This window comes from Corythoichthys intestinalis, chromosome 4 (genome assembly GCF_030265065.1).
Source record: "Corythoichthys intestinalis isolate RoL2023-P3 chromosome 4, ASM3026506v1, whole genome shotgun sequence".
Taxonomy (NCBI): Eukaryota; Metazoa; Chordata; class Actinopteri; order Syngnathiformes; family Syngnathidae; genus Corythoichthys; species Corythoichthys intestinalis.
The window spans coordinates 44,074,328-44,100,887 of record NC_080398.1 but is presented as its reverse complement, the minus strand read 5'-3'; the positions used below and the strand labels follow the sequence as shown (position 1 = coordinate 44,100,887).

Genomic DNA, 26,560 nt, shown 5'->3' with positions numbered 1-26,560 from the left:
CATGGAATTCAGAAGCAATGGAGTGAACTCCAGAGGTGCCTTGAGTTAGTTAATTCTTTGACTGCGCTCAATTTAAAACTAGTTGTCTAACAATTAATCAAATCTGGATCGTGCACAGTCAGATTCAAATCAATCATCACCCAAAATATTGATTCATATCGCCATCTTTCAGATATGCCGTTTTGTTAAAAACAATGCTTTTTGTTTAAATGTCCGGAATTTTTCAGCAAAAAACTGCCAAAAACATCATAATTGCTTGTATTTTTTTTATTTCTTTTGGCGAAATGTACGTTGTAACTTACTGTGCTAAATATGTATATATTATTATCTTAAATTGAATTGAAAAGAATCATGGTCGATTTTGTAGAATCAGCAAATATCATATAATTGACCAAAGAAGTGATATCGTATTGTAGCGCCAATTTAATTAAATGGAAATGGAATTAATCCATTCCAACCTCCCCCCCAAAAAAACAAAACGTTTTGTGATGGTTTTTTTACTACGGAAAATAGACACCTTAATATTTTACTTTATAAAACATACTCTATATTGTTTTGTTTTATTTTGCGTTTGACCTAAATCGACAACTGAGAGTGACTATTAACAGCTTGATTAGTTCATGAATTAATTCGTATTTACCAAATTCCTGCTAGTTCTTGAATACCTTGAGCTCACTGCCACAATACAGCATTGTTTTTTGCTCCCAAATCAAAGGCACAAAAACTGCCTCGTATCTCGAAAAATTCCCAAATTTTGTCACTCATATCTCAAGGCACCATTGTAGTTGTGCCTTGACCTCAGAGGTCAGAGCACACACTAATTGATATGCGCTCATTATCATTACTAAACCATGTCAATGCTTGTTATCTTGGCACAGTGCAACCATGTCTTGCATCGTGTCCAAATCCGAAATATTGTTAATGTAACGTGGCCTGCAAGCACTATGGTTTTCACACATTTGAAGGCTGTGAAGGCTACCATGTGTCACAACAGCATGTGTACATTCCACCTGAAAATATGACAATATTTGGACAAACAAGCAACAACCTGTAGTTCATTGAAAGCGATTTTCTTGCATTTGACTTCAGTCGCCCCATCCTTGAGCCCCACTCTAAATTGTCGAAGGAGTCATTATGAAAGCACAGAACACCCACAGGGGTCGTAACTCCCGGCAACCAAGTGGCCAAAGTGTGTGCTTGGCTTGTGTCAGTCCGTGGTTTTGTGTGAGTGTGAAAGATTAATGTGAGAACACACGCTCTCTCTAAGACAACCAAGAAAAAAATCCCCCCCTTCCTCTGCTTCAATGTACAGGCACTCTAAGTAAAATACAATGTTGTATTTTTCGCACTATAGGGCGCACTTTAAAAAATCCTTCTTTTTTTTTTCACCAAAATTGACGCTGCTTCTTATAATAAAGTGTGCTTTATTTATGAATTCTCGTTGTGCTTAATTAGCGCAAACCTATATTTTTGGGAGCATAACTGTTATACTGGTCCAGTTACGTTCTCAAGACACACATTTAACCCACAAATAAAATAATCAAACAAATATATTAAAAACTTTTACAATAATTACAATTTTAAAAGAAAGAACAAATGACTAATGCAGTACATTGATGTACTAATGCACCTTATATTGAGGTGCACCTTATGTATGAAAATAAAATCATTCATTATTGGTGCGCCTTTTAATCCAGTGCGCCAGATAGTCCGAAAAATACAATAAGTGTGTTTTAGAAAGACATTCTCCTTCATACAGTAACATTCCCATCTTTGTTTGTTTTGAATCTGAGCGCAAATTAGATGCAGTGCTTCTGATATGAGTCACTTTATAGATAGCGTATAACACATATCCCACGTACCATGTGACCACAAACACATACATATATATAGTCCCATGCACTTTCATTTCTCTTGTTGTAGATCATCAAAAGGCAGTTTTTAGTCAGACTTAATTTGAACCCCTCCAGGGCAAGTGACTATGTACGTAATCATTCTTGCATTGTCTATATATTGAAAAAAATAAATAACAAAAATGTTAGTAAAATCAACAATAGTTCAAAAAAATGAAAAAATAATTTCCGACTCTTCAACCCCTTTGCCTGCTATTGACAACAATAGGCATTTAGACTGGGAGGACAGGCAGTAAAATGCTTATCTTTCAGTGCCGTTATGGCATTACCACTACAATGACCTAAATAATATGTAATGAAAAAATAAGTGAAATTTAATATAATTACTCTAGAGTGTAAAAGCATACTTAGTAAATACACTGTCATTTGTATATATTTGGGATTTTTAAAAAAAAAAAAGTACGTTGCAACTCATCTGTCAGCAATATTAATAACAATTTACTAAAAATACATGTCATTTAATATACACTTATAACATAATGATTAGTTTTAATGATATTTTTCATGCGTTGTTGGTGATTGAAAAGAGAAAAATGAAGAGTCAAAGCAAGAAAGAGGGTGCCAACGCATGTCTAATTGAATTATGCCCCTGGTTGGTGTAAATGATTATCATTCTTTTCAATTATTTTCACCATTTGTTTTTATTTACTAATTAATGAAAGCAGTGTCTGGTTGTGGCGGGGCCAGGGGCTGTCTGTCTGCTGCTGTACTGCCTATCAAGCCTCATTTCCTCCCATCCACACTTATTGCAGAAGCCACACGACACATTTGCTTATTAATGCACTTTTTTGCATGCGCACTCTATTAGAATAATGGTTTTATTGTCCCCTAAAATAGATTACGATTCCATTATAGCAATAGCATTATTAGCATGCTAAATATCTGGTAATTCATTAGTGCAATTTGAAACGCATTTTTACTGTGAATTAATTTGAACTCACAAATAATTTATGCTTTCATTACTTTAGCTGAATAATGCGGTCAACCTGTTGCTGATCTCGACTTTATAAACAAACCAGATTTTGTAGAAAGTCTTTTTTTTAAATATATATATATATATATATATATATATATATATATATATTTTTTTTTTTTTTTTTTTTTTTAGTAAGCACCAATGCTGGGGGGGGGGGGGGGGGGATCCCCCTTCCCTCATGTGTTTTCCATACTGGAAACAATCAAATCAGTTCATAAAACATACACATTAAATCTGGATGCTGTAAATCTGTCATGCAACAACTTGCACTTAATGCACACAGAGCGCAGAGAACAGAGCACTGATTGCCCCTGATTAAGAAGCGGAGGATGGTAGGCGGGTAGGAAAGTCCCTGAAGGCTTTTAATTTAAACCACAGTTATTAGCACATGTTACATGTCAAGAATCTGCCTCTGCGTGCCTTCCTGCTATCCTAAAGGACCAACAGCCTGGGTGCTCATTCATTAATGTAGTCCGTTTAACTCATCCAAGTCATCATTTACATGCCTTATGTCTAGTTTTTTTTTTATTTCTTAAAGGAAATCTCTCCCGCACTAGGGTAATACATGTTTAACTTTCTGATGCGTTTGCAAGTTGTACAATTCAGTAGCTGTTTCAGTAAAAAATACTATCAAAACTTAGGAGGCGCAACACTGTCAAGACATTCTCTTGAACACTAGAGTCATTTGTGGCCTTGACTGCTTTAATAGAGTACAAGAAAAACATAGACACATCACTTACTTATTATGTTTAACCGTTCATTGGGCACTCATTGAACTCATTAGCTGCCATTGTGGGTGCTTGACGTCCAATCCGTTTTGCCTGAGAGAGGATGGCAGCGAGTGATGACTGACAGCCCTTCCGGTCAAAAGATTGGATGTCTAGCGCCGTCAGTGGCGCTCAAAGATGAACATTTGCAGCTAGACCTCCAGGTTTTAATGAAAAAGATGTCTGTTGTTATCTGTCGTTATCAGTGGAAGGCAATGTGTTAAGTACTATGAATTTTTAAAAATAACAACTTTAGAGTGTTAGTGAGGGTCATAACCAGAGTGTATTTCTGTTTATATTCCTTTTCATTTTAGTTTTTATTAAAATTTTATTAATATATGATGTTTTAATTTAAAAAAAAAATAGATATACATAAATATATATGATGTTTTTATTCTTCAAAAATAGATATACAAATAAATAATATCAAAAATACAGTAAAAGAAATAGCAGAAAAATAATCTAACCATAATTGAAACCTGGAATCCAGAAACAGTGGTATGAAAAAGTATCTGGACCTTTTGTAACTGCTCATATTTCTGTATAAAATCACCATCAAATGTGAGCTGATCTTTGTCAAAATCACACAGACGAAAAAACAGTGTCGGTTTTAACTAAAAGCACCCAAACATTTATAGGTTTTCATATTTTAATGAGGTTAATATGCAAACAATGACAGAAGGGGGAAAAATAAGTAAGTGAACCATCACATTTAATATTTTCTGGTCCCCCTTTGGCAGCAATAACTTCAACTAGACCCTTCCTGTAGCTTCAAATCAGTCTGGCATATCGATCAGGACTAATCTTGGCCCCTTCTTCTCTATAAAACTGCTGTAGTTCAGTCAGATTCCTGGGACATCTGGCATGAATCGCTATCTTTAGGTCATGCCACAGCATCTCAATGGGGTTCATGTTTGGACTTTGACTTGGCCAGTCCAGAACATGTATTTTGTTCTTCTGAAACCATTCTGAAGTTGAATTACTTCTATGTTTTGGATCATTGTCTTGTTGCAGCATCCATCCTCTTTTTAGCTTCAACTGTCTGACAGACAGCCTCAGGTTTTCCTGCAAAATATCCTGATAAACTTTTGAATTCATTCTTCCATTAATGATTGCAAGTTGTCCAGGCCCTGAGGCAGCAAAGCAGCCCGAAATCATGACGGTCCTTCCACCATGCTTCAAGGTGGGGATGAGGTGTTGATGTTGGTGACCAACAGTGGCTTCCTCCATCGAGTCCTCCCATGAACACCGTTCTTGGCCATGTGGCCGTTTTACATACAGTTGATATATTATGAGATATTAGACTGTGCCAGTGATTTCTGTAAGTCTTTAGCAGACACTCTAGGGTTCTTTTTTACCTCTCTGAGTATTCTGCGCTGAACTCTTGGCGTCATCTTTGGTGGACGGCCACTCCTTTGGAGAGAAGCAACAGTGCCAAACTCTCTCCATTTGTAGACAACTTCTCTGCCTTTGGATTGATGAACATCCAGACTTTTAGAGATGGTTTTGTATCCTTTTCCAGCTTTATACAAATCAAAACAATCCTTGATCGCAGCTCTTCAGACAGCTCTTTTGACCGAGCCATGATGCACATCAGACAATGCTTCTCATAAAGACATTTCTTACCAGGTGTGTGTTTTATAGTGCGCAGGGTAGCTTTAAACCACTCATCGGTGATTGGGCACACACACCTGACTTAATTATTTAGTAAAAAAATGTTTCAATTGCTCTTTAAGTTTCCTTGGGCAAAGGGTTCACTTACTTATTTTTCCCCCTCTGTCATTGTTTGCATGCTATCCTCATTAAAATGTGAAAACCTATAAATGTTTAGGTGGTTTGAGTTCAATCAGATACTGTTTTTACATATGTGTGATTTTGACAAAGATTAGATCACATTTGATGGTGATTTTATGCAGAAATTTGAGAAATTCCAAAAGGTTCAGATACTTTGTCATACTACTGTATTTACACATTACATTTTAGGTCATGTAGGCCACACCTGTTTAGTGATGGCCACATATGTGGACGATAGTTCTTTATGGGTTAAGTATTTTTTAAATGACCAAAAATAGCCACTTGTCCTATATAGGGTCAAGACAAGTTAAAACACAATAGGCAAACCTGCTGTCTGGCAAGCAAGGAGTAGCAGGACAGAAATTAACTTTATTATTTAAATTGCATTAAGGCACATTATGTTAATTTAATCACATGTTCTGTACGTGCATGTATTTGTGTGTGCACGTCTGTGTCCACCTGCACATAGAGTCTAATAGAGGTCACCAAGGGCACCTCTGCTGAGACGCCGTACACATTCAACCCTGCTTTTGTTAGCAAGGAGCTCCACAACAAACACAGAAAGACATGAACACACACACACACAAATGCATGCACACCATTGGGTGACCACAGGTATGAGAAGACGCAATACTCACTTATAGGGATTGGGCCACTCAACCCAGAGGTCATTGGTGCTCTCACTAGCATTACAACAACTACAACATGTATCACAATGTGCTATCTGGATGCAATGTAAAAGAGACAAAGACACACTTAGGTGGTCATTGTATCTAAGCATTACTGACCATTGAATGGGATGTGAGACATTCGCATGGGGATGATTGGGAACCATGGAAACAGCTCCCATATGACATTAACACCCCATTACACGTTAGTCCGCCAGTTGCACCGTTGCATATGGAATAATTAGTGTGCTATAAATCAGCCTGTGGGTATGGACATGGTTGACTCGAGGGGTTTTCTAATTGGAATATGTATTTTAATATGCTAAAGAAGAGAGACTGTGCTCCAGTGTGTCTGTTTTACAGTTGGAGTTACAAAGTCTTTTAAAATCGGGAATATTTTAGCATTGTAAATGCATGAAAGGCAAAGCCAGATTTATACCAAGGCTGAAATCCTCAGTGCCTAAATGTCCACTTAAAGAATAAATAGATTTATATGAAAATAGATGTACAATGTACATTTTAAGTCCTTTAAAGGTGATTTAACTCATTTTGACCAGGAGAAGTTGGCAGCGATCATTCCCATTTTTCTTTCAAAATGGACTGAACGTTTAGCACCACCAGTGGCACTGAAACATGTCCTCCCAGTTTAAATGAATTGGACATCTATCTTTGTCAATGGTTAAATAATATTGATTTCCACGGAAATGCATGCATGTTCAGAACTTTGATCTTTTGAATTTTGTGACTTGTTTTCAGTTAACCTGGCCTGTGATGGATGGATGGATGGATGGATGGATGGATGGATGGATGGATGGATGGATGGATGGATGGATGGATGGATGGATGGATGGATGGATGGATGGATGGATGGATGGATGGATGGATGGATGGATGGATGGATGGATGGATGGATGGATGGATGGATGGATGGATGGATGGATGGATGGATGGATGGATGGATGGATGGATGGATGGATGGATGGAATGTGTTTACTATTTATTGTACAACCATAAAAAACAATCTCCGCATTTATCTTCTTTAACAAAAGCACTTTTCATTAGCGTGTGGCCTGGTGACATCCGCTTCCGGCTTTTATTGTTCATGAAATGCAAAGGAATTATTTTATATATACACCTGTTAAAAGCATAATTTTCACATGTCACCCTGCATGGGAGTACAAAGACATGGACTACCATTTTGTTTTACGTCCATGCAAGTAGTGCGGACGTTCCCCAAGCATCCCGTTTCTGATTTCATTTTAATAAGGTCAGTAATAATCGCGCAAACCAGCCGAGGAGAAAAGGGCTCCCTCGGGGCCTATTGAGAGAGGCGTGACCCGCGAGGTCCCTGAGGTGCCACGAGCTGACCCGCGAGCTTCACAAACAATCTGATCACGCAGCTCTCTCCTTTCCTGCCGACTGTCTCGCGGGAGCCTCCTCAGCATGCCACGTTCAAGGCGGCCATTGTCAGGCCTCGCGCTAATAAAATTGTCCCCCCTGCAGGCGACGCTTGTTGGGAAATTAATTTTATCTAATTATACTGATGTCAGCGTCGCCTTTCAGCGCGTAATTAAAAACTGACCTGCGAGCTCCTCTTTTCATTCTCTGCAGGGGAAGGAGGGGAGAGTTGGAATTGAATTTACCATATCAAATATTTGGTGCTTGATTGTGTTTGGAGGCTGATTATCGGAATGTCCGTCTGGTCTTTTTTTCTCTTCTCTAGCGCACTGTGCAGAAGAACGCCAAGTATGTGTGTCTGGCCAGTAAAAACTGTCCTGTGGACAAGAGGAGACGCAACCGCTGCCAGTACTGCCGCTTCCAGAAATGTCTGAGTGTGGGCATGGTCAAGGAAGGTAAGAAGACTTAACAGACGCATGTTAACTCTTCGGGAGCCATTGATGATGATAGACGAACTAGATAGGCTCTAAAAATGAACTGTTTTTAAAATGACCCCATACATGTAGTAACTTTGCCTTATTACTACTTGGACAATGGCACTGAAATGTGATCATTCAATGCTAGCCCATAGACTTCATTACACTATCAGTAGACGGGAAACGGCGACACTCCGTAGGGGGCCTATTTTTCTTTTTTCTTAAATTTCTAATATTTTTTAAACCAAAGCCGCTAGCGACCTAAAACCAAAACAGGCACCTCCCTTAGTAATATATGAGTTTCCATGAGCAGCGGCATAAAAAAACTCTTAAGTCGTTCCCTAATAGAATCCCGATTATTTCTCATTTATATAAGTATAACAAAACTTAAAATGGCTATAAAATTCTCAGATTGTACGCTAGATACACAAAAATCACCAAATATGGAGATAATCACCTATATTTTCAGGATCAATAGCAATATTTAACATATCATATAACTTTTTGCCCGAAATAGTGACTTCATTTTTTCTTAAATTTAGTGCAATTTTGACATAAGTTTTCAACAGCTAATAATCATCCACATCTTATTTAGATTGAATTCCAATGTCACTATTGCCTCAGCACATCTTGCCGGCTATCGGGCCTTCGTAATTTTAAAATTGAATTGTTACATAGAATAAAACACGTAAAAGCCAATTTTTTTTCCGTATGGACGCAGAAATGTCTAAATTACTAGTTGTTTTTTTTGCCAAAAAATTGGCAGTTAGCCGAAAATTACCAGATTATTTGAATGTAAAGTTACGCTATTTTGTATGGATACACATTCCGACACGGCGGGCATCACAAAACAAAGAGCTTTTTAAATTGAAAATTGTTGTAAACATATGCGTAAATCCCGGAATTTCAATAGATATGAACGTAAAACAGCCTAGATCCTTGGTTTAAAAAAAAATTTAAAAAAAGAAGAAAAAACAGGCAGTTGTCATTTATTTTACGTAAATATTTCAAGCTAAAGTTACGCTAATTTTTTCCATTTATTTCTTTTTTTTCTCACAATGTTGCAAAATGCATGGATGGTGCTATTTAATATAATAGTTACCTTGAATCCTCGACCAAATCACTTTCGAGACACTCCTGCCTGCTTGTATGCACTAAAACCTTCGTCCTGTTTCCATCTAAATCCGGCCTTAGAACGCAGCGTGTGTATTACTATATCACAGTGAAAGCCACCACGACGCTCTGCCTGGCCCGGCACTCTCAGGGAAACTGTGGCGCACTGTCTGTAGGAGCTGTCTTGTCAACTGATAGTGAAGTCTATGGCTAGCCATCCCAGTTCAAATGGATTTGATGTCTATAGTTGTCAGTGGCAGTGAAAGTGTTAACTATGCTGCGACACAATCATCTTCTCTAACAACAGGTTTTTAGCTATAGAGATAGATTAGCAGTATTATTCCTACCTAGGTGAAATTGTAAATATCTCAAAGTAGAAAAAGATTTATTTCTAAACAGTCTAACGCTATTTCGAAGAATGTGAGACCAATACTTACATACGATATCTATCCTGACAAACATGAGTCGACTCTCTCAAACTAGTTGTCTGGCAGAGAGCCAAGACTGACTTGTCAAAGGCAGATTGGTGCTGGAGTGCATTCAGTCTGCCTCGAATACAAAGCAGACGAAAAGTAGAAGACGCTACGCTAACTCTTAACTTGCAGTGTATGGTTAACACATTACATAGAGGTTATTAACTCACCTGTCAACATGTTTGCAGTACCTGACTCGAGATATATTAGACTGTATAAAAACTCACAACCAGTTGCTCCTCTATTTGTGTCCTGTCGCAGCGTAGTTTACAGTTGCTGCCTAATTGACTGTCGATCCTTTGTACGTCAGCCATACTTGATGTTGACCACGCACAAAATGATTGCCGGTGTTCTGACGAATGGGTATCTCGGTCGAATTGATATCCAAAGCGCTACTGAGCATTCGCACGACACATGATCACATGTCAAATGTCCTTCGAGTTCGAGTTTTTTTGATATATGATTTTTTTGTGGCTTTTTACCACTAAACTCTGTAAGCAATGAGTATATGCACAAAAGACTACAATAGAATATTGATGATATTGCGAGATAATAGCGTTAAGACGTTAACGTTATCTGATAAGAGGTAAACATGGGGGTTGCCTTGGTTTAATAGTGTTTATTGTTCAAGATAGAATATTGACATAGCGAGAGTATCTAAATATTTAATATAATATTATATCGCAACCTTTATCTGATATCCCCAAATGAATAGTATTACTTCTACAGTTTTTCTTTAGCTGGAACTAGGGCCAAAGTCAAATACGAAGACCTTTAGGGCTCTGCTTGATAGAGGAAAAAAGTTGAAAATACCCAACGAGATCAATGAACTTTATTTAGGGTTTTAATAAGAGGCACTTGGTGTTTGCTGACTCCCATTAGTTTGAATAATATTGGTCATATTAGGAAATACCATTTTTAAAAATATATAAAATTAAAATTTTTAAAATTCATGACACAAAAACCTGGCATTTGCGCTGGGTTGGGTACATTTTTAATACTCATTGCAGGATAATGGATTGCTTTTAACAACACCGAGTGAGCAAAATTAAAGACATATTCTGACCAACTTTTTACTGGGAGTGAATTAGCTGGACGAGAAATTACCATAATCACTTAGTGGCAAATGGAACAATATACTATTATAAATGAGTGTTGAATATTTCCATAGCAGTGGGAGAACACAACTCACCTCAATCACTCTTCAGGACATTATTAGGTTTTACCACTATCTTTCACTCATATAGCATTTTCCAATTTGTCTCATGAATGAAATGATCAATAAATCTTGCCTAATTTTCAATCTTGAAGACTGAAATAAACAAAGGTTCCTACATTTACAACATTATCATTTCAGGGTTAGTCATAGTGTTACTTATAGCACATTTTCTCAGAGCTCTCCTCATCCTTTAACAACTTTTATAAACAAATATCATCTCTCCAAATGAGTCAGTCCCTCGTTATCACATATCAAACGAGCACCTGTCGCTCCTATCAACAAGTGCAGTCCTGTCACATGTCACACTGCCACCTGCTGGCTAGTCCCTCCCTTGTCTGACTACAACACTCCTGTGCAGAACACCATCCCTTCATTGTCGTTTGCACCCACTGGAAAAATACTGAGAACACACTTATCAGCTTGAGGACAGACATTCTTGATGCATGTTGTATAAACACGGATTGGTACGCCAAACAGTCGGTTAATTTTTCACACTCACGTTGACCCTTTGTGCTCCACAGTGGTACGCACCGATAGCTTGAAGGGGCGTCGTGGCCGTTTACCCTCCAAACCAAAGAGCCCCCTGCAGACAGAGGCAGCTCCTCCCTCACCGCCCCTCAGCCTGATCTGTGCTCTGCTCAGGGCTTATTCCCACTGCACACCCCATGACCTTGACTATAGCCAGGTAGGCCTACCGAGATACAAACATTTGTCCAGTGAGATGCACTATACCAGATTTTTTTTTACCCTTTTGACTGTCCCGTAGTTCAGTACTGCCGACCCTCCCTCTTCCTCGTCGGACGCAGAGCACATCCACCTCTTCTACCGGCTCCTCACCATTTCCATGGAGACCACGCGGTGCTGGGCCGACCGGCTTCCGGGTTTTTCTGAGCTCCAGCGGGACGATCAGAACCTGCTTATAGATTCTGCATTCCTGGAGCTGTTTGTCTTGCGATTGGCCCACAGGTGAGGAAAAACGAAATAGAACAGGGGCGGAGTATAGACTTCACTATCAGCTGACGCGACACGGGGCTCAGGGCTGATCCGTAGGGGGCCTATTTAAAAAAAAACTTAAAATTTAAATATTTTCTAAGCTAAAGCTGCTATAGACCTAAAACCAAAACAGGCACCTCCCTTAGGCATATATGAGTCTCCATGAGCAACGGCATCAAAAATTCAAAGTTGCTCCATAATAAAATCCTGATTTATTACGTTCTATATAAGAATAACAAAACTTAAAATGGCTATAACATTCTCAGATTTTACGCTAGATGCACAAAAATCACCAAATGCAGAGATAATTATCAACTTTTTGCCGAAACTAGCAACTTAATTCTTTTTTATTTAGTGCAATTTTGACGCTTTCAAGTTTTCAACAGCTACGAAATCACTCAATTTTCATATCAGAAACTTAATACTTGAGGAAAGCATGCAGAATCATTTTAATTTTATTCAACAAAAGAAAAATGATCATTTTTCTATATACAATGACAACTTATTGAACCTACTGAATTGCAATGTCAATTCCAATGTCACAATTACCTCAGCGTGTTTTGTCAGCTATCCTGCCCTCGTCTTTAAATAATCACATAGCCTCTTGGCCTATGACTTGTGGTTAAAAGCGAAAAACAGGGAGTTATCGATCATTTTACGTAAATATTTCAAGGAAAAGTTACGCATGTTGTAATCCAACATGGCGGCCATCACAAAACAAAGAGCTTTTTAAGTTGAAAATTCTTGTAAATAAATGGGTAAATCGCGGAATTTCTATAGATATAAACGTAAAACAGTCTAGATTTTTGGTTAAAAGCAAAAAAAACGGGCAGTTATCATTCATTTGAAGTAATTATTTTAAGCAAAGGTTACGCTATCGTGTAATCCAACATGGCAGCCATCACAAAACAAAGAGCTTTTAAGTTGAAAATTCTTGTAAATAAATGCGTAAATCGTGGAATTTCTATAGATATGAACATAAAAATGTCTAAATTCTTAGTTTAAAGCAAAAAAAAACGGGCAGTTAACATTCATTTTACGTAAATATTCAGAGCCAAAGTTACACAAATTTTATCCATTAATTTTTATCACAATCTTCGACCAAATCACTCTTGAGACACTCCTGCCTGCTTGTATGCAGTAAGACCTTTGTCCTGTTTCCACCTAAATCTGGCGTTAGAACGCAGGTGTATTTGAGTTCATCACAGTGAAAGCCAATTCAACGTTCTACCTGGGTCAGGCCCCTACGGGAAGGCGTGGCGCAATGTCTGTAGGAGCTGTCTTGTTAATTGATGGTGAAGTCTATGGGCAAGGCTTGCGGGGGTCAGGGCTTGGGCCTCTAGGGGCCCCGGTGTGCTGGTGTAAAGGGGGCACCGTGGGGGTGAAGGGAGGGCTAAAAATCATGTAGGATGATGCACGGAGCTATTATATTGTGTTTAAGCATATCACATATGACATCAAAATCTCCACAAACAACTCCTCCACATACACACCAGCACTAATACAGTAAAGACATGGCGTTTGGCGTGGCGATGATTATTATTGCGAGCGGGCCTTAGCAAAATCTCCGCGGGCATCATCCTTTATCAGAATTCTAAAAATGTATGATTCGCATACTTTAATACTTTCACATGGAAGTCATTCTCTATCCCTATAAAGTACTTTTGTTTGGAACTGTGGTTGGCTGGAGCCTATTCCAGGTGACTTAGGACCACCTGAGTATCTGAAATTCCAAACTGAGCTCTATTCTTTAACTAAATAACCTATCATGCTTACATTCTCATCGCCCAAAAGAATGCTCCCTTACTAGGAGAAGAACCCAAACCAATAAAGCGATAGCTTGAAACCCTTACTGCTAGTCTATAAGGGACTGTAAGGTACACTGGTGTAATTGCTCAATCATCAAAACATGCAGTTAGTTCCCGTGTGAAAAATGTCTTCTACAGTAAATTGCTACGCCACAGTGAAGAGTGTTTTTAACAACCCTGACAATTCTGAAACATGACGAAAATTACAGATTATATAAAATTGTGAAAATCAAGCCATTCCTTTCAATCTCACTGTCAATCAAATTCCTCTTGTACGGCCTGGAAAAGTGGTTAATACTTGATCTAGCATCTTATGTACATCTTACATAATTGCAGCCATGAAAATATATCTTCACTATGTCATGAAGAGCATGGTTTAAAAAAAAAAAAAAAAGAGCATGGTCTTTTACTATTCTTGTTCAGTACAGTAGAGCTTCTATGTGTGCTACTGTGCGGAGTGGTCAGCCATACAAACCGAATTATGAATAGAGTTGGTGTCTCTGACAGCAGTTACAGTTACGCCCACAGAGTTCCGCTCATCTGATCTGTGACGCACAAGCAGAATTTTTGTGTGTCTATGCATGCGTCTGTTTCTTGAATTGACACAATCGGAACCTCTAAAATGTTGGTCGGATGAGGAATTATTTCAGGAAATTCATGCTGTATTCCGCTTACTTTAATTAAAAACGGCCTTATATTAATGTACGGCTGCTGTTAGGACACTCCCGGGGCCACCTTGAGTCTCAGTATCGCCCGGGGTTACCGCTCTGCTCCGGCAAGGCATGCGGCTGGTTAAATTTATGCTGCGAAGGGGGCTCGGCCTACAAGCTCATCCTTTTGTCCCGGCTGTCGTCTAGGGCCAAAAAACCAACACAGTCAGACACACTTACTCACCCGTGAACACACACACATTGATGATGTACAACTTTGTTCTCCTGCACCCTGCTAGGTCCAGGTGCAGGGTGGGTAGAAGATGGGTGGTGGCATCACAGTTCCAGCAGGGAAGGCTCAGGCTGGGACTGTGAATCACCGCAAACTCGGGACTCATGGCGTCCTCGTTTACACACACACACACACCCACTACAAGTGCTCTGAATGCTGAACACACGTCACTGTGAGAGCGCCTATTAACCGATGCCACGGTGACCCCACGTTGAACTCAGACCCCCCTCTTGCGAGTGTATGTCTTCATGTTCGTCAGAGTGCGTGTCAGTGTGTGCACAGAGTGTGTGCATTCAAGGAAATTTACTCCGCCGTCGCTGGATAAGCACCCGTGTCACCAAACTGTTTCTGTGGTTATGGGTGGGTTGCCGTGGCGATGTCGTCGTCAGGACTGAGCGGAATGTGTGGCTGAAATCCAGTCGTATATTACGTGGATGTGGACTTTGGGTACTTTAGCACACGAGCGTCCTTGGATACTGTACATGCGTCATTTCCCTGCATTGGTGGAAATCTGCTTTAACATGCTACAAATAGGTGATTTTACAGTCATTTTTTACAAATAGTAATGTCTTTCATCTGATTTAGCCAATGTTTGACTGAGCACATTCCAAATTGTTCTTTGGAATTTTTCATTTCAATCAGACCAGTTGGAGCAGTAATTTGATAATTGAAGTTACAAGCATTGTCGTCATAACTAGAATTGGTTGAAATGGAGTAGTGGAGTACAAAAGTCGTAGACATACACCTAATTGAAACTTTAAACAAACTGCTTTGGTAAATATCTAAATATACTGTTTATTGTTTCTGTAATGTTAATACACCAATAGACACTTTTCATGTAAAATAAAGATTTGTTATTCATACCTATGAGCCCATCACATGAGCATGCACTCTAGCTTCAGTGGCAACATGGAAATGTGATTTAACCCTTCGTAATGATGCCGCATTCCACAGAACTAAAAAGGAGACAATTTTGACTTCTCAAGTGAAAATGCCAGGTTATAGACTTCATAACATATTGACGGGACACGGGGCGCGGGGCCGATTAATAAGGGGCCTATCTCCCTCAATGCTGACCGAGTGGAAACACAATAAGCTTTCTACGTTGAAAATTCTTGTGAATAAATGCTTAAATCCCTTAATTCTTCATAGATATGGACGTAAAATAGTCTTGATTCTTGGTTAAAAGCAAAAACAAAAAACAAAAACAAAAAACGGGCAGTTGGCATTTATTCTGCGTAAATATGTCGAAGAATGATGTTAGTCTTTAAGCCACTATGGCGCCGCCTTATCACCATAAAGAGCTTTTTACGTTGAAAATTCTTGTGAACAAATGCTTAAATCCCTGAATTTTTTTATAGATATGAACATAAAACAGTCTCGATTCCTGGTTGAAAGCAAAAAAACGGGCAGTTAGTATTTATTTTACGTAAATATTGCTAATTATGACGCCAAAGCTGTAGCGGTTTATTTCTCCCATTGATTTTTTTCACAACTTTTCAAAATGCATGCATGGTACAAAAAATATAATAATTACCTTGAATCCTCGAACAAATAATTCCTGAGACAATCCTTCCTGTTTGTATGCGGTACAGTTTTCGTACTTTTTCAACCTAAATCTGGCGTTGCGTTGGTTTTAAGAATTAATGCGACCGACTGCGAAGCATTACTTTGCCTTAACTGAAGCTGAGTGCGGCCAGGCCCCAGACCGTGGGCGTGGCAGGGTCTGGCAGAAGTGTCATGTCAATATATAATGAAGTCCATGGCCAGGTAACGCTGTCAAAGTAAGATACAGCAAGTACATAGAAATCTGACATCAACAACAAAGGCTGCACCTAGTATGAATATAAATGTGAATATACTGTATATGTAAATATATATACTTTAAAAATCTGTCTATATTGCAATATAGATCAGCATTTATTACAACCGACAATAAATGATTAGGGGTTTTCTTTCCTAGTAGTTTCTAGATCAGTTGTCAAAAACCACTTTACCTTTAAAGAGTTGGCTATTCAACTAATTCAGGCTATTACAACTGCAAATATCAAATGTAATAAAACAAACAAAAACTTTAAAAAAGATGCACATATTCTGTAGTTCTTCCTTGATTACATGCAGACATTTTACTCATTGACATTTCTCAACCCGTTCAAACCAACTTTTCTCCCCATAATATTCTTCACCATTTTGACTTTTCCGAGTCTGTCATTCTATATTTCAGTTCAATTAATCATACCATATTTTCGTCATCAGCTTTTAAGCATTAACATGCCATTTCTACATAAATTATAGTCTGTACTTACTTTTTCAAACGTAGCACTATAAACAGAGTAAGTGGACGTCTGCCTCAATCACTTGAGTTGATAGAGATTTTTCTGTATTCCAGCAATAGTATAGCATAGTACAGTATGTACTGTACTGTATATCATAACACTAATAATATTAATAACTATATTGATAAGTGTATTCGTGTTGTGCGGATGTAACTAAAGGGGACGCTAAGAAACAAATTGGTAACTACTGTAAACAACATTATGAATGTGAATAGATATGATGAACATAATCTGAAAACCCCTGACAGTTGATGCCTGAAGCAGCAGCCTATAACAAATGGATAATTCAAGTTTTGTCGTCAATTGCATTAGAAAGTCTTCAGATGTCTTTTTTATAAAAACGATAACAAAAGTTAATTTCTTTCCAATTCATCTTGCTGTCTCACTGTACTACACCGTATGCAAAATAATGTAATTAGAACTTCTACAGCTACTTTTGAAAAATATATGCTGTATATACAGTATATGTATGTATTATATATTTTCATTATTATTTTGACACATTTCAGTTTAGCCTGTTTTCCAAATGCATACTGTATTTGAGCAAATTTTACCTGCGTCTTCCATCTGTCTTCCCTTTGTTTGGGGATCTTAAAAGTATTTATGAAGGCTCTTAATAAGAAGGAAGCATGCTGTTTAGTCAGGCACTCATAAATAGTGCTTTATAGCTCTCGCATGCTCTCCCTCTCAGTTGTGTGTCGTGAGTAACTGAAGGGAGCCTTTTCATTTCCTCATTAAGACATATTTCCATCGCACGCAGCGGTCAAACGACGTGCTTTAAAGTCATCCCGTTGAGGCTTCATATCCAAGCTATTCATTTCCACATTCCCATTAATTCGGGAATGTTTCAAAATGCGATATTTTTCGAGACACAATCTCAATCAGCTGCATGTTGGTGTTTGGTGTATGTCCAAATTGTGTGTCAATGTATCTGGTGCCAACTTTGAGCATTGTTCTTCTCCAGTAGTCCAAATTAAGTTCACTTAGGGGCATCAGGAGAGACTTTAATGGAAAGAATATGTTGAACAGAAGGCAGCAGGAGGAGTAGTCCACATTTTGGAAGAAAATATACACCAAAATTAGATTTTATTTTTCTATACAAGCATAGAATAAATAAGTATTTGCTAAGCAGTTTTCCATGAAACCCCAAATGGATGACAGGTGGCAATAAAAATGGATGGATGGATGGATGGATGGATGGATGGATGGATGGATGGATGGATGGATGGATGGATGGATGGATGGATGGATGGATGGATGGATGGATGGATGGATGGATGGATGGATGGATGGATGGATGGATGGATGGATGGATGGATGGATGGATGGATGGATGGATGGATGGATGGATGGATGGATGGATGGATGGATGGATGGATGGATGGATGGGAAAGTCCTTAAGTAGTCCTTTTTTGGGTAATTTAAAAAAAAAAAAAAAAAGCAAATGAAACCCTATAAAGACGACTGCCATCCACATACATGGTCATCGCATTTTTGGGTTATGGAGGCCAAAATTTTATACCAAATGTTAATACTGTATGATTTCCACATACTGTTTGTAGACATCAGGTCTCAATTATGATTATTATTAATTACATTAATATATTTTGTACACGTAATTCTCGGACTATAAGGCACACCTGACTCTAAGATGCCACGCATCAAATTTGACACAGAAACGGCATTTGTTCATAGATAAGCCGCACTGGACTATAAGCCGCAGCTGTCCTCACTGTATTATGGGATGTTTACACAAAAAGATATTAACCAGTAACACCTTATTTGACAGTGGCATCATAACACAAAATGGACCACCATGAAGCTTTGAACCAATTGACTGCAAAGCTGCATTGCTTCAGTAAGCTTCATTTGGCCATCACTGCTCCCTTGGGGAAGACAGTCAACCTCTGATGTCAACATTGTTGTTGTTTAACCCGCCTCCTAGCATGCATTGCAGCACTATAGATGTAAATAACAATCAAAATTCATATTTTGTGCTAATTATTTCTTCAGTTACTGTTCCGGTAGTTTCATTAATTGATAGTTCTGGTATTTGGAAACGTTTGACAATGTAGACTGTGACATAAAACTGTCATAAGACCATCATAATTATGACATGACACTGCTATGAGCATTAATGAATGATTATGACAGATGTCATTTTGTGTCATCTGGCAAATTATCTCACTTGCTTGACATAAATGAAGTTAGTGACATAATTTGCCGAATGACGCTTAAGGACATCTGTCATAAGCCTTCATTCATGCCAATGATAGTGTCATGACTTAATTATGACGGTCCTATGGCAGTCTTATTACGACGCTGTCAAGTAAAGTGTTACCTATTAACCCAAATAAATCAACGAATCAGCCCCACTGGACTATAAGCCGCAGGATTCAAAATGAAGGAAAAAAGTAGCAGCTTATAGTCCCAAGATTACGGTATTTGATTATTAGTAATTATTTCTATGTATGTAATCAAACAATAAATTAATAAAAAGTTTGTCAAAAGAGAACTAATAATAATAAAACCATAAATACACTCTGGTTATGTTATGGCCCACAATAACACTTTAAAGTTGTTATTTTTGTTTTTTTTCATTTCATAGTATTTTACTCATTGCCTTGCACTGACAACAAGGACTTCCAGTGAATTCTTATCTTTCATTGCCATTGACGGCGTCGGACAAAATGGACGTCCAGCGCAATGGAGCAGAAAGATATAAATGAGTACCCTATAAAAGGTTGAACTATATTTTTTTTCTTGCCTTTTTTTTCCAGGTCAATGCTGTCAGAGGACAAACTGGTGTTCTGTAACGGTTTGGTGCTGCACAGGTTCCAGTGCCTTCGCGGCTTTGGAGAGTGGCTGGACTCAATCCGGGACTTCTCCACTCATCTCCAGAGCTTAAACCTGGACGCCTCTGCCTTCGCCTGCCTAGCCACGCTCGTACTGCTCACAGGTAAAAAGAAACAAAGTGCATAGAAATGATCATGCCATGCATTTTATTTAAATGCAAAACATATGGCAGTTTTGTTAACAACATTATTGTAGACTCAGACTTCTTGTAGCTTGTGCGTTGGGCTGATTGTATGTGACAGTGATCAGGTGGACGCGTCCCCTGAAAGACACACAAAAAACACCAGCACGGTTTCACACATTTCCGCCGCTAACAAGAACCTGATACCCCTAAGCACCTGCTGCACCTGCCTGACACCTGCCGCTCTAATCAATGTGCATGAGTCAAACATGCAGCAGAGAGAAAGCATGTGCAAGGGTGGACTAAAGAGAAACAGGAAATGTGTTGTCAAAAGGCTTAAATATTTCTCACCCACGAAAATCAATGATTATCCTTCATTACCGAAAAAGTCCTTTCAGCCAGAGTGAGTGGAACAACTAAGTAAGCAGCCTAAAATAATTACAAACTATTATATTTACATTTCACAGTGCATCTGGATGATGTTCAATGAGATTCTCAATATTAAATGTTTTCACCACTCAACCAAAGGTTTTAGATCATGACTCGTTTTGATGGTCTTCATTCGTTTTGTTTTTCTTTTACATAATATCAAAAGAATTTGAAAATCCGCAAAGTAGAGGCGGAGCTTATTCTCATTTTAAAAAATATTTTTTGTTTTTGGAGTGTGCTCAATGTATTTATCCAGATTCAAGAGCATTGGAAATAGATACATATAAGACATGTTTTTTCGCTTTTTTTTCCCAAAGTATAATAATAATTAAAAAAAAAAAAAAAAAAACATGTAGTATATGTATATTTCTATAAATTGTTTTTAAGCACTGCAAATGTAATAATTATAATACAAATGGGATATATATATATAAAAGAAAACAATGATTTGTACATGTATACATGCATTTAACTTAACCTTTATAAATAAAATACTGTGTTTATTTATTTATTTTTGTAATTGAAAAAAATCAGCGATGGACTGAGGGCGCAAAGTTTGAAGCACGAAGTAGCGAGGGATCACGTGTTCACGTGCCCTATTAAGGCATTTAAGAGAGTTAAACAAAAACAAACTTTTGTGTTTCCCACATTCATAGCCTTTAAACTGCAATGTAATTACAATCCTGGAGGTTATTTTGCACTTTACTGGTCAATGACCCATTCTTTCATTCATTCATTCATTTCCGAGCCGCTTATCCTCATGAGGGTCATGTGGGAGCTGGAGCCAATCCCAGCTAACTATGGGCAGTAGGCGGGGTACACCCTTAATCGGTTGCTAGCCAATCGCAGGGCACAATGAGACAAATAACCATTCGCGCGCACACACTCATACCTATAGACCTGTTGTTAACTTGTTAATAACGGCGTTAGTACTATATAACAGCGTTATTTTCTTCAGTAGTGAGTAATCTAATTAATTACTTTTCTCATCTTGGCAACTACGTTACTGTTACTGAGGCGGGAAAGGTGTGCGTTACTATCCATTACGATGTTGGTTGACTGACGCGAGAAAAGTCTGAAAAAGACGGACTCACTGACACGGAGACGAGAGAGCAGAGCAGGAGTTGGGAGAAGGCAAGGGAGTGTGACGCCGTGGCAAACCCGGTGCTACTATGCTAGGTGGCTCAAATAATATCTGACTGTAGCCGATAGCCTACAAACTACGCCCTCATGATGCTTCGTTAGATATCACATATATACATAACTAGATGCAAATGACAGACATGGCGGCATTAGCAACTCGTATAATTAAGAACTAGATGCATTAGTATACAGCTGCCATCTTAAAGCAGTAGACTTCTACTACTCTGTTGTAGAGAACCTTCCTTGCGAACCTAAGTAACTTTTTATCTAAAATGCTCCTAAATCGGCAAAATTTTACTTTAATCTATCTTTAAATGATGAAACAGTTTTAAAACTTACACATTTCGAAAATAGACAGAAGGGAACTAATGCAATTACGGGAGCAATTTTAACAACTTTAATGGTTGATTCACAAATTAAATGACACAGAGCAAAGGTTACTATCTAGTTATCGCAATATCCGCAATACCCCTGTGTCAAGTTAAGTTTAGGGTAAAGAATTGGGCTAGGGCCATTTGTCCCAAAACCCCTTTAAACTTCACATTGTGTAACCTGTGTCCCCCCCCCAAAAAAAACATGAAATTATCACCAGTTACTTTGCCAAGTAACTAATTACTCTTACATTCAGGTAACTGAGTTACCAACGCAATTACTTTTTGGGAGAAGTAATTTGTAACTGTAATTAATTACTTTTCTAAGTAAGATTAACAACACTGCCTTTAGAGTGTTCTACCAGCCTACCATGCATGTCTTTGGGATGCGGGGGGGAAATCGGAGTAAACCCACACAGACACAGGGAGAACATGCAAACTCAACACAGGAAGGCCAGAGACTGGGATTGAACTCTTGATCTCATAACTGTGAGGCGGACGTGGTAACCACTCTGCCACTGTCCCGCCCACCATACTTTTTAACTTAAACTTCTTTAACCCATACTTTTTAAATGAAATTAAATTGATGACAGACACCTCATTATATATTATAGTCAAAACATTTGACTTTTTTTAGCCAAACAGTGAACAACAATCATTTCAACACAGCCCTTTTCCTTACTACTCCCTGGACTGGTCAGTCACATTGCAAATATACAGTACATATAGTCCCCAACCCACCTCAATGCCGACCTTATTTATGTCCAGCCCCCTCGGCACTCTGCCACCACCTTTACTTCCTCTGTTTAAAGCCCCCAAGTAACACAAGCTCCTCTCTCCGGGAGAGCACTTAACTCTGCACCTCATCGACCAGCCCACCACTGAGCTCCGCTCCACGCCGGTGTCTCAGCGCTACCTCGGCAAAGCACACAAGCACACTGCCAGAGTAACCGGGCCATCGACCAATTCAGAGTGGCCTGTGCAGAAAGGCTGCCATCGATTACTCCCCCGCCTCCCCATCACACACACACACCTCCACCACAGGAGCTGGAGCACAAGGGGAGCCCGAGTGCGTAGGTCTTAAACGACACGTTGAAAGGAGTGCTGGAGTGACTCGACAAACAAAAGAGCCACATAAACAAACAAGAAATACGCTTCACATAATGGATATCTCAAAGTGGTCTGAGCCACGGCCTCCCTGCAGCGCATGTGTTCATGTGTGTGTCTGCGTGCGTGGACACTCTGTGCTCTGCAGAATGAGTTAGTGTCACATTAAGCTCGGTTTGGGTGCCACTGGAGTTGCTATGGGCACAATTTTGTGTATGCGCGTGTGTTTCTAATCTAATTTGGCTGCTCACAAGGCGGAATAATCAGCTAATTGTTGAGCACTTTTGTCTTTGTCAATGTCTTGAATTGCAGGGAGCATTTCAGTGCCAGCAAGTGTTTATGTATATCTATCTATCCTTTTGGTTCGTGTGTGTGTGTACTCAGTGTGTGTGTGTGGGGGGGGGCTTATTAGGTTAGGCTGTGTATTGATCTGTAGTGAGTGAGACAGGTTAAAGCCAGTTAAGAACTTGAGCCATACAGGCTAATGAGGTGCAATTCAATATAAAAGAAGATGTAGCAATTGCTCTTTCAGCGGAATGAGCTGATTGGCCCTGCAAAGAGATGGAACATGTCCAGTACATTTACAGAAACTTTTCTTTAGGACCTAATTTGAATGAAGGAAGTTGGACAAGTTAGTTGGTGTTTCTATGGCAATTAAAGAGGATTGACTTGAAATGTTGGCAAATCTATAAAATCTGCATCATATACATTCATAATCATGAACAATATATACAGTACATAGCACCCTGTGATTTGATTTGATTCCAGAGTCTTTGATCAGTGTACTGTATATATGGCGCACAATGTCTAGTGCCATTAATGGCACTGAAAAATAAGTATTCAGGGCCAGTTCAAACGACTTGGACATTTGGCAGGCAATGAGTTAAATACAATCATATACTTCATAATATAATAATATAATTATGAAGTCTACGATATAATGAAAAAATAACTAAATATATTCAAATAAATCAATACAGTAATCCCTCGCTACTTCGCACTTCAAACTTTGTGCCCTCAGTCCATCACGTAGTTTTTTTTTTTTTTTTTCAATTAAAAAATAAATAAATAAATATAGATGAGCCGTCCTGAACCGATCACATAGTCTCACTCTCCCTCCTGCTGCTCTTTGTTGGTCAGGCAGTGGACTTGAGGTGGTTATTAAAGTTAATGATGATTGACTGACGTTTAATGTTTGATCTTGCCACAGATGCTTGGAAGCCAAAGCTTCAACGAGCCATCGTTTAACTTGTTAAACAGTTGCTGTGGCAACTCATTATGTGTAAGTGAGCAGCTTGAGCGGATTTGAGTGGACTCACTCATGAAGCATGTAACAAGACAAGCATTTTTCTCCTTTATTCTGGTTTAAAAATAATTCGGTGGGACAGTAACACGTTTAAAAAAATCATAATTATTACATTTGAGGTAAGTACATACAGTGTATACGTAAAAGTTTTTTTTTTTTTTAATTATACTTTGGGGAAAAAAGTGAAAACGTCTTATATGTATATGTATATACTATATCTCCTTCCAATGCTAAATCTGAATGAATACATTGAACAAAAAAAAAAAAAAAAAAATTGGAGGGGCGGCGCTACTTCACGGGCTTTCACTTGTCGCGGCGGGTTCTGGTCCCCATTAACCGCGAAAAACAAGGGACCACTGTATATTAACCTAGATCAAATAATTGTTACACCCCTAGTGCGTATGTGTCCAATTTCCTGCTAACTCAAATTTCACCTTGCAATAATTTTTTTTCTTCTAATGTCTCCTTCACAGAGCAAGTTCCAGGCCTGAAGGACTCCAAGCGAGTGGAGGACCTGCAGAACAAAGTTGTTTGTTGCCTCAGAGACCACCTGGGCTGCGGGCCCTCTTCGTCAGCTACGAAGGCAGCGCCCGCCCTGAGTCGTATTCTGGGTTTAAGGGCAGAGCTGCGCTCCCAGAGGACTCAGGGCCTTCAGCGGATCTTCTACCTGAAGCTGGAAGACCTGGTCCCACCCCCACCATTGATTGACAGGTTCCTGGACACTCTGCCTTACTGATGGCGAAGGATGGAAACAAGAGAAAAACAATACACGTCCAGTTTGAGGACAATGACAAATTCGCTTTGCCATGACGCCAACAGGACAACCACATGAAAAGTCCTCTTCAATGGACCGTCAGCTTAAAAGACACTTTTTTACCAGTGTAAAAACAAAAAAAGAAGAAAAGTAAAGAGCTGTGCCACTTCTGATTTTCACATGGAAGCTGAATGAAAAAGACTTTGCTCTCTGAAAAGAAAGAAAAACAGAAAGACAGGGGTTTTTTTTGTGTACAACACAAGTGCAGGCGATGCACTTTGTCCCAACAAAGCTAGTCAGAGCTCAGTGACACAATCACAACATGTTTCAGTAACACAGAAAGTGAGTTCTTGATTGAGTCCAAGTGCAATTTTATGGGACTTCTCCCTCATGGCATAAAGAAGCTTAAGAAACGGTTTAATTCCAAACTCTAAATTATTTGAATGCAAAGACGTGTCCTATATTGTCAATAGAGCGAAGAAAGTACGAGAGAAATCTGGCTTTAGAGGAGAAACTGTGCACTAATGATTGATGACTGCTCACTCAGACTTGAATTGCTCTTTTTTGTTGTTTATATTACTCTCCTATGGAAATAATATTAGGCAGAAATGGGCTTCTAAAGCACTTACGGCCTGCAAAGGGCAAGAAGCATCGACACACACCCGGCCTGTTCTCCCACCGAAAGGAGAGGACGGGAGGGTGCTCGAAAAATAGTTCCACAGGAGAAACATTCCGCAGTCTTTTTTTTTTTTTTTTTAATTCTCTTATGGCGGTGTGAACGTGTGCGAGGTAATGGTTGGCTGCTGTCTTAATGTGTGTATGTGTGCGTGCGTCAGAGAAGCCAGCATCTTATGCATGGAGTGTTTTTAAGCTGTTAAAAACCAGCTAGCCTCGTGTGTTTGTGTGTCTTGCCCAACACCCACACACTCACGGCAGCAGTGATATTACGAGGAAAAAAAAAACGCAAATTCTATAGATATATAAATATATAAATATACAAAAACTAATATTTTGAAGTGTTTTTAGCTTTTTTCAAATATTGTGGTACGACTTGTGCATTGTTTTCAATGAAGAGAAACAAAAAAGAGAAAAAAAAAACTTTAATTTTTTCCCAATGTCTTTTGGTTTGATTTTCATGTTCATTTTTTTTCTTTCTCTTTGGTTCACTGGATTTTCTGTTCAGCACTTTGAAATCATAAACTAATTCTGATTATTCCGTCTCCTGTGTTCTTTTATTTTCCATCCATCCATTCTTTTTACTGCAGTGACCTCAATAGCCAATTACAGGGCACATATAACAAAGCTACAATTAGCAGACACATTCACCTACGGAATGAAAGGGAGGTTGCTGATTGCCACAAATAAAGGTAAAGAGTTAGAATAAAGAAGAAGGTGTTCATATTTAAACATTGATCACATAATTCATTGATTGCACTTCTACATTTACATGATAGACTGTGTTTTGCTAACAAGCCACGGTCAGGTACACTCTAAACTATAAGTATAGTTCAGTATTATTTTGAAAACAATATCGACCTTGAAGAGGGGTGATAACAATCTACACCAATCAGTGGTGGATGCTGGTATATTTAAGGAG

At 38.7% G+C, this 26,560-nt stretch overlaps 1 protein-coding gene across 2 annotated transcripts in view; it reads left to right on the top strand.

The window, feature by feature from the left end:
- The window catches only part of nr4a3 (nuclear receptor subfamily 4, group A, member 3), a 37,032-nt gene extending 10,758 nt beyond the window's left edge, over positions 1-26,274 (top strand). For both annotated transcript variants that reach the window (XM_057834391.1, XM_057834392.1), the window contains exons 4-8: positions 7,842-7,971; positions 11,319-11,482; positions 11,564-11,763; positions 19,657-19,835; positions 24,683-26,274. In XM_057834391.1, the coding sequence (XP_057690374.1) occupies positions 7,842-7,971; positions 11,319-11,482; positions 11,564-11,763; positions 19,657-19,835; positions 24,683-24,945 (936 nt within the window). In that variant the 3' untranslated portion in view covers positions 24,946-26,274. The remainder of the gene's footprint in view (positions 1-7,841; positions 7,972-11,318; positions 11,483-11,563; positions 11,764-19,656; positions 19,836-24,682) is intronic.
- Positions 26,275-26,560: the final 286 nt, after the last annotated feature.